This window comes from Mustela nigripes, chromosome 5 (genome assembly GCF_022355385.1).
Source record: "Mustela nigripes isolate SB6536 chromosome 5, MUSNIG.SB6536, whole genome shotgun sequence".
NCBI classification, from domain to species: domain Eukaryota; kingdom Metazoa; phylum Chordata; class Mammalia; order Carnivora; family Mustelidae; genus Mustela; species Mustela nigripes.
This window is the reverse complement of record NC_081561.1, coordinates 90,135,472-90,145,531: the sequence shown is the minus strand read 5'-3', so window position 1 is coordinate 90,145,531 and position 10,060 is coordinate 90,135,472. Positions and strand designations below refer to the sequence as shown.

Here is a 10,060-nt window from a genome sequence, read left to right as displayed (position 1 = left end):
CCTTAGGCAAGAAAGCACTGCAAATGCAGGTGACATAGAGACAACTGGGATTTCCTGATATTTGGGAAATAAATTAATAATAATTGACATTATTACCTCAACATTACGGTTAATAGCAATAAACATTTGTGGTCTGCTATCAGCTGTTGAACACCTAAAGCATCTCACAGCAAATTGTGAGGAAGCTAGCGATGTTGCTTCCATTTTACAGATAAGTACTGTTACACCACAGCGCACTTATCAGTGAACTCCAGGGCTTCCACTTTATCTTTTTCCCCCCTGCCGTGTGCTCTCCCAATTGGGAGCAACCAAGTAGGGTGTGAAATGGGAGGGGACAGTTTTCTTCCAAGTGTCCAGGCCTGTGAAGATCTGAATTAAAATTTGCTGTATTTATTTACCTCTTGTAACACTAAAGACCATCCTAGACTCTCTCCCACTACAATAGAAGTGTAGAGGAATGCATCAGAGCACTAGCGTTCTAGATGCAAATGTTGAACTCTACAGATGTTACAGGAATTTAGTTGTGAAAGATATGGAAGACATTTTTCAGAAAGATATGAACACATTTTTCAGCCCCACATGGTTTGTGGGGCTTGAATTTGCACTATCTTAGAATAGTTTATTCTGTCTGAATGTTCATTCTATCAAACCCTATGCAGTAGCATTACATTTAGGCAAAGAAAATTGAAAGACAAATGATTATGAGTTAATGATTCATTTTCTTTCAAAGAGACTGATAGAACAGGGGTCAGCGAACATTTTCTTAAAAGGCCAGATACTAAGTATTTTAGACTTGCAGTCCATCTAATTCTGCAGTTAGGGCAAACAAACACAGATTAAACATAAATAATGGGTATGGTTTTGTTTCAGTAGACCTTTATTTACACAACAGGAGTCTGCCCACTGACTATACAGAGTTTGTGGACCCCTATGTTAAATTACTCCAATTTTAATGGGATAAACGAAATGGATGAGATAAATTTCAGGTAAATTTGGCACCTTTTAAAAACTTTTTTTTTTTACTATAGAAATATCCATATTCCTGTACTAGCATAATGACTTAAAAAAATGACAAACTCTAGCATGCAAATTAAAACACAATTGGCTCTGTAATAAGCTGAACAACTTAAAAGAATCCTCGTATTTATTTTTAACACAGCACAAATGCAGGTGACACACAGTTAGTTCATATTTTCCCACAAAACTTATAAAATTAACAACTGAGAGTCAAAATTCTTATAACCTTCTGCATCGCTCCTAGCTATACACTGTATGGAATCCATTCCACAGCAGCAGAGGAGAACCTTAACTTTAAGCACCAAGCTTCCAGGCATTACTACAAATATCTTCTTTTCATTCCCTAGTACATGCGGTCAAACTGCCTATGAATAAATACCAATTCACTTTTGTTTCAATGGAGAAAGGAAAACAGCTGGGAAGCCAACATTATTCTTAAGTCTAAAAGTGATTCCACCTCTTTACCTTCTATTTTTTTCCATAAAAATTTTAACTTTTAATGTAGTTATATTAAAAATGAACATAAATTTAATTCTGAACATAACCCCTTTCAGATTCCTCTAACAGTTCAGGATGTTCATAAATCCAGAGGAAAACAAAAACATGATCTCTAATCTAGTATAATCTGGTAATTTTTATTTAAACTTAAATTTAGAATTTTATAGCAAAGAAATACAGTCTGTGTGTTCAAATTATGATTTAAAAAATCCTTAATTTATGAATATTAAGATAAAATGCGAACACCAATACATTTCATAGAAGTGTGTGTTTGTTTTCTGAAGCAGGATTCAATGGGCATTTTTAGATTTTGCTCACATCAGCCCTATACACCCGAAGATTACTGGATCCACTAAATGGACAATGAAAACTGGTTGAGGCTGCTGCTGAATGCTTCAACAGGAATCTGATACAGAGACACAGATTTCATTGTTATAGTCAATGCAACTGAAGTCTTCCTTAAAACTGTGCTCCTGATGGGCTGAAGATAGAGTAATGGACTGTTAGTTCTTTAAGCCAAAAATGCATGGATCTACTGTACAAAGGCTTCATTCTCTGCCTGTAGTTAGCAACTTGAGGGCCTTCTGTAGATTCTGCACAGCAGTGCTGACATCTTCATATTGCAAAGCACTGCCAGCATATTTGCAGTATTTCTGGGCTCTAGCAAAGTCCTCTGGAGTTAGACGGATATCCCCTAGAAGAAACAGAGAGTCATTAAGATATTTGTAGGAAGCTAAAAAGTATCCTGTTCGGTTAGCTAAATGCTTACATTTAAAATTATAGAAAATATTTAAGGTTATATAAAAACATGAAGGTTTTCTTCAACCCTAGGTGTAAATATTTAACTAAGTACTTTTATGCTTTTCACTTTCTTCCTTATTAACATAAACCATACATATGCCAATACTAGTAGCTTTTTTGAAAAGATTTTTAATCTGGAAGTCAAACTAGAAGCCTTTCTATTTTGATAAATTAATAGCAAAAAAATTATAATCTGTGTAAAAAAATGACAGTGGCATTGGTGTTTATACTAGAATAGTTAGGCCTCTCTTTTCACACACAGACTAAACCATCTGACCCTCATCTGAGCTAGAATATAAATATAATTCGCCGTGAAAAAAAAGAGAAATAACATTTTTAAAAATTATGTAAGTCATTTAGCTTTTTCAGCATGAAAATATTTTTTGTGCCCCCGATATAAAAATCTCTACAGTTTAATTGTCATTAATATAAAATTAAACACATGAACAACCTTTATAAATTATGTCCAAAATTTATTCTCAACAAGTTTTCCAGTTATACATATGATTAATATGGGTAGACCCTGACTAAATAATCTGGGTAAAACCAAAAAAACAACTTCACTTAATCTAAAGTTTGAATATATATTTCTAAAGATGAAATTAAAAACTGACTTTGTGTCCTGACTTTTGAAATACTATTTTCTTCAGAATTCTTTATAAGGATATTAAGAACTGATCAGAAGGCTGGGACACAGAATATAATAAACACACAATATATTTCAAATTCTATTTATATACATACATATATATATGTATGTATGTATCAGATTTTAAGAGGATACACATAGATCTACATTACAGTAATTAGCCCAGTGTGTTACATAAAAAGTCTTCAAAAAGTTGTTGAGTATTATTAAAGATCATAATGGTTGGTTTTTACTGTTGTGAACTAAGAGATTATATATTCCAACTTTGACAGACCTTGTTTCAATTTTTCTGCATACATACATATATGTATGTATGTATATTTTTAAATACTTTATTTATTTGACAGATCACAAGTAGGCATAGAGGCAGGCAGAGAGACAGGAGGAAGGAGGCTCCCTGCTGAGCAGAGCACCCGATGTGGGGCTGGATCTCATGAACCTGAGATCATGACCTGAGCTGAAGACAGAGGCTCAGATAATATATTTTATACATTATTTTATATTTATTTTTAAAATACTATTTTTTAAAAGATTATTTTAAAATATTTAAAAAATATATTTATAATATATTTTAATTCAGTCTCAAGCATGTACTTCTACACAGACTATCTTAATTTTCTATTACCTAGGAAAGGATTTCAAAGTAGGTAGTATCTCCAGATATCTAGACTCTAAATTCTGATCCAAATCATTATTTTCTAAAATTTTCAAAAGTTCTGAAACAATGCATCCTAAAGATTCTAGGCCAATGCCAGGTACCTATAAGTACTGAGTAACTTTAATGAATGAAAATAAAAATGCTGTTTGTACATTATTCCCTATATTTTATTTATTTATTTATTTATTTGTATTTCCTATATTTTACAACAGAGTTCATACAGAATTAAACATAAATGAAATTTCAGATTTTAAGAGGATACACATAGATCTACATTACAGTAATTAGCCCAGTGTGTTTCATAAAAAGTCTTCAAAAAGTTGTTGAGTATTATTAAAGATCATAATGGTTGGTTTTTACTGTTATGAACTAAGAGATTAAATATTCCAACTTTGACAGACCTTGTTTCAATTTTTCTGCATTTCAGTTTGCTTAAAAAGCAAGAAATACAAATCAATAAACTAATAAAATGCAATCATTGCAATCACCACAATGCATCACCACTGCAATGCAATCACCACAAATCTTTTAGTATTTTAGTGTCTTGGCATTTGTTACCCATTAAATCTAAAAAAACAATTATCCTGTTGTTGTTCTGTTGAAAATTTAGTCAGGACACTTTAGGTTTATTTATTTTTTTTTTATTGAAAATACCTACTAGATTCTTCAACGGTTTTTCCAAATACATTAAGAAAGGTTCCAGTCATGTAAAGCTATACACCCTATCTAGGTGAGGGAGACACCGTTGATAATTGAGTTTACCCCACTACTCATTTTGTGCTTTAACAGCCTGTCTTCTTATCTCAGGGCAATCTTTAAAGATATACATACAGAATTTATTGGACCTGCTAGAAGAAAGCCCCATGGTTAGAACTCTTATTTTTATAGCATTAGCCTTAGCAATGTTTTGCTGACATACCACTCATTTATTAATGAGATGTATGTAGTGGAAAGAACTCCATTATTATCTTAGTTTTTATAAACCAAACTTATCCACCAATGATAAAACTATTTTAAAACACAAATACTGTACTTTTCATGAAATAACAACTTCAATATTCAGAAAAAGTGAATGAAAATATTTTAACAGAAAAATATCATTACAGATATGTAATACATATAGCTTATAACATGTATGAAATTACATAACTATCATATAAAATATAACTAGATAATAACCAACTTATAGACTCAGATACAAAATATAAGTTATAGATTTAAATAGAGATGCTAGACTTATTAATTAAAAATATAAAGAACTTAAAAAGCCATGTCAAATAGTTGTGTTTGCTATTCTGTAACACTTCAGGTTTCCCTTCATTTAACAAAAATCATCTAATTGGGTGCCTGGGTGGCTCAGTTGGTTAAGTAACCGCCTTCCGCTCAGGTCATGATCCCAGAGTCCGGGATCCAGTCCCACATTGGGCTTCCAGCTCTATGGGGAGTCTGCTTCTCCCTCTGACCTTCTCCCCTCTCATGCTCTCTCTTACTCTCTCTCAAATAAATAAATAAAATCTAAAAAAAAAAAAAAAAACCCCAAACCAAATATCATCTAAGAGTCATTAATAGTAAGACATGTGACTAAAATTTTAAATTAAATAAAAAGAAAATCTGCTTAATTATGATTCTTTTAACTTAGCATTTGAAAACTAGATAGGGGCGCCTGGGTGGCTCAGTGGGTTAAAGCCTTTGCCTTCGGCTCAGGTCATGATCCCAGGAGCCTGGGATCGAGCCCCGCATTGGGTTCTCTGCTCGGCAAGGAGCCTGCTTCCCTCTCTCTTGTCTGTCTCTCTGCCTACTTGTGAGCTCTGTCTGTCAAATAAATAAATAAAATCTTTGAAAACTAGATAAATGGAAAATACATAAAAGGAGAAGAGAACAACTGTTCAATTTCAGTATATACAAAATAGTAAATACTGCACCCAAATAAAAGCTGTTTTTTTATATTATTAAAACTTACTAAAGGCCATATCAGACAGACCAGAGAGCACACAGTGGACCTAACAGATGTCTGAAGGATTAAAGAGGTTGTCTAAAAGAATCTCTTTTTTGAACTCTAAGCTCAGTACAGTTGCAGATGGCTTCAGAGAAGACTCCTCATCACAGGGCTGCTTTTCTCCTCCACATGGCAGTACAAGAAGGCAGAAGACAGCTAGAGCTGTTAGTCAAGTTCCCATTCAAAGCAGAAAGAGCCTAGGTCAGCACTGGATCAAAGATAACCTTTTTGGTTTTAAGAGAAATCCCTGCACATTCAGTAGGCATAAGCATCCATTTCTAAGACTGATTTACCTAATGTCATGATAGATCACAGAATACATAATTTTAAAAATTCCAAAATGGGTCTTTTGAGATTCCTACTTACCTAGGTAATTTTAAAAATTCATGTCAGGAACCTTGGATATCTGATCCTAGTGTACTCTACTGTCCTCTGACTTGAATGCAAAGCATGGGCAGAATCATTGGGGAATCACCTGATATGCAGTAAATCTTAGAGGTACAGATAAAGCTCAGTACAGAACCCTTATATCCAGGCATTACCAAGATATGTTCCTTAGAAATGGCAACACTAGAATGATTAGAGGTAGAATCTGATTAGGTCAGGCACTGTGCTAAATACTTTTCAGATATTCCATTTAATTTTCAAAAAAATTCACGAGGTTAAGTGGTTATTCATACTGTAATACTATATAGAGAGATGTAAGTTAAAAAAGGAAATGTTCTTCAAGTAATTTCATTTTCTTTTCCACAGTAAGCCACAAATTCACTACAGAAATGTTTAACATATTAATACTAACACACATACACTATGGGTATTAATGGTGATAAGTACTAAGCACTAAAGAGAAAAATGTAACAGGAAAAAGATTCAGGGAGTATTTATTAGAGGTGGTGGTAAAGAGACAGTGATAGTTATAACTATTAGTTTTGATCTGAGTATTATTTAGAATTTTTCAATGTACTTAAACTCATACATCCATGCAGGAAGATAATTTTAGTATTTTTTTCCTAAATAGGGTCATACTATACATAATGTTCTGCAACCTGTTTTGTTTTTGTTTTTAACTTAATATGCTTAGGAGATCTTTTCATGTCAGGTACTATATTATGTGTGTGTGTGTGTGTGTGTGTGTGTGTGTGTGTGTGTGTGTATTTTAATATCTACTCAGTATTCCATATGATGAATGAACCGTAATATTCCAATAAGCACTTAAAAGATTATTTTCCACTATTACGATGATGTTGAAATAAAAGATCCTTGTAAATTTTGTGACCATGTCTGAGTATTTTCTTAAGATGGTGGAATATAGCAGGTTCAAAAAAATTACATTTGCTATTCTGACAGTGACATAATACTGCTGAAAAAAACTTTACTAATGTACATTTCCCACCAACAGCATGCGAGAGTCATTCCTTAGGTCTTCAATGACACTATAGATTATTGATCCTTTAAAATATTTTTTTATCTATTGACATAAACCTAAATCACTCTAATTCTCAACTTCCCTAATTAATAATATGGTTGGGAAAGCTTTCATGTGTTCACTGCATACCTGCATTACCGATCATATTCCCTGCCTATTTTTTCCTACCAAATTGAGTTTCAGTTATTCATTTGTAGGAGCTCTTTATATATGCTCTGGACATTACTTCTTTATTTTTAAATCTCAATTTCTCCTGGTCTATTAGTTGCATTCTAACAACGTAATGGGGAAGAAGGAGTATTCTGTGGTATGAATTTATCATTTTTCATTTGTCAAACCTGTTAACAACTAAATCAGATACAAGTACTGAAAGATAGTATCTAATAGATATTTTTTTCCTCATAACCAATTTTTCTTTATTTTTTTTAAAGATCCTATTTGAAAGAGAAAGAGAGAAAGAATGAATGGGGAGAGAGGCAGAGAAAGACGCAGACTCCACACTGAGCAGGGAGCCCAATTCAGGGCTTGATCTCAGAACCCTAAGATCATGACTCCAGCTGAAGTCAGACACTTAACTGACGGAGCCACCCAGGTGCCCTCTGGATAACCAATTGTTCTATCATCACTTCTGAATATATATTCTTGCCACACTGATCCAAATACCACATTCATCATTAACTTAATTCCTGTAACATATGGTCTACTTTCCAGAGTCCCTACTCTGTTTCACTGACCTATCTATTTCAGATATTTTCACATCAGATTTTAGGTGGATCTTTTAAAATTAGGTGGGACTCCAGAGGGGAGTCTGGAAACCAAGTTTAACAGAGGAACACAGTATCCATTGGGCAGGTTATTTGGCCTGTCTACTGATAAGATAAATATTTTCCACTATATTCTTGGGTAATTTGCCAGTTTATAAAAGGTTTCTTTTTGTTTTTGTTTTCAACTATGGTCAGTTCCTCTTTCTGGCTAATCTAATCATTTAGTATAGATAAGGAAGATCATAATCATAAGACATGGTAATTTTGGACTAAAGTAATATAGTATCAGCTTCCTGATAGCTTTAGCTCTATGTTTGCGCCACTATATCCAGCAGTATACCACAAAAAAGAACTGTAAAAAAAAGGGGGGGGGAGAGGAAATGCTTTCAGATTTAGATATTTTTGATAATATGAAACAATCTTGGTTCACTGGAGAATCTAGTGAAAACAGACATTTAAAGAAATGTGTAAACATTCCACTATACAATACTTTTAAGGCATAATTAGAAAAGAACACCCAAAACAAGAGATACAGTATGTCTCAAAAAATCAGTCAGCTGACTTACCCTGGGAAACTGTACTGAACAGCGCAGGATCAATAGCTGGAACAGTCTGCGGAGTAGGCTGGATAGTATTACTTGCTACACCTGCAACAGAAAACCACAAATGAGCATAAAAATTATACCTCTTAATTATATACTAGGAAAATATTTAAAGGATCATGAAGGAATTTTCATTTCCTAATTACTTTTTTGAAATATTAATGAATTTTAATCTGACACACTTATTTGATGTTAGAGCCTGGTAAAGAAAATATGCAGAAAAATATATTCTGAGTGTTTACATACACATGTCTAATGTAGATGGTGGCATGTCTGCATACTATACTATGTCATGCATTTTTCACTTACTAAGCTTTAGCAGTAATTCTCAATTAATGTTACACATACACATGTGTATATATACATGTATATATATACATGTATATATACACAAATTCATTTATAGAAAAAGTTAAAGAAGTGTAACTCCAAAGTCAGGTGACACACAAGTTTTAAAATGACCAATTCAATGACTATCTTTTGCTTGATTTTGGTAAGTGCTAACCAAATATATTAAAGGATCACCATCCAACATTAACTGTCTCCTCAAAACTTACTTTTAAAAAGACATAATTACATTAAAAAAAAATGGAATGCAAGATTTGAGAGGCATCCTCAGAGACTACCTAGTCAAGCCTAGTGCATTGAAGGAGCTGTGTCTAAACCATAAGTAGGTGATGATATATTTCTTGTATAATGTTAAAAAAAAAGGTAAGTCTACAACCTGCTCATAAATCATTCTAGATATCAAGCCATCCCTTGCTAAGTAATTTGTGTTTCTGGCTAAATTAAAATTTTCAAACAAATCTCTTTCTCTATAATAGAAAAGGAGTATTTTTATTGACCAGTGTACTGTATTAACTTTTAAATGCTTATTAGTACATCTTCATGTAATTAATTAAGTAGGCACTATTAATTAACAAGAACAAAACAGAATTTGTAGGGAGAAAATTCAGTTATGTAGTAAAATTTTATTTGAGCAATATTAAAAAAATAAGTGGCCTGTATTTTATCAAGAACTTCTCTGGTCACAGTCATTCACCTAAGGCTTGAACTGACAGCACAGGCTGCTAAACACGCCTCAAGCAGCAGTAAGAAGATGCTGCTTCCATTTGTCTTGATGTGCATGAGCCAAGGACTGTCCCTTCGGCAGCCATCATGACATGTTCCCATGGGGGCCTAGTGTACAGGCCCAACATAAGCTCATAAATACTTGTTAAATTAGTAAAAGTAGCTCTTAGTTTATGTTATTCATTTATTTTTTTAAGATGCCCAAATCTGTTTTTCTTTCTTTCCGGATCTGGAAAGGTCTCATTTGTCAATTCACAAGTGGACAGCAGCTCCAAAAACTGCAATATGTTGGGAGTAATGTGACTATAAAAACATTCATGTGGAAGAGTAGAACTGTGTTGGAAATTTCTTCCTTTTTATTATTTAACAAAAAAGAAGTGTCAAAAAATAACTTCTGGTTAACTTTTAAGAAGATGATTACATAGCCCTTAAATAGGATTAATACACATTTAAGAATTAAACATTACAAGATTTCTAATTAAGTGTCGAATTTAAATTGTTCTATAGTCTACATAGTCTGGGAATTTTGAAAAGGAAGAAATGGGTGTTGGTTAAAAAACTAGAGAAGATTATCCAGA

The 10,060-nt window shown here is 33.1% G+C and overlaps 1 protein-coding gene across 1 annotated transcript in view; it reads right to left on the bottom strand.

The window, feature by feature from the left end:
• Positions 1-1,113: 1,113 nt before the first annotated feature.
• Positions 1,114-10,060, bottom strand: part of VTA1 (vesicle trafficking 1) — a 63,821-nt gene continuing 54,874 nt past the window's right edge. The window contains exons 7-8 of the mRNA XM_059400839.1: positions 8,376-8,456; positions 1,114-2,209 (exon numbers count right to left, since the gene is read on the bottom strand). Of these exons, the coding sequence (XP_059256822.1) occupies positions 2,064-2,209; positions 8,376-8,456 (227 nt within the window). The 3' untranslated portion in view covers positions 1,114-2,063. The remainder of the gene's footprint in view (positions 2,210-8,375; positions 8,457-10,060) is intronic.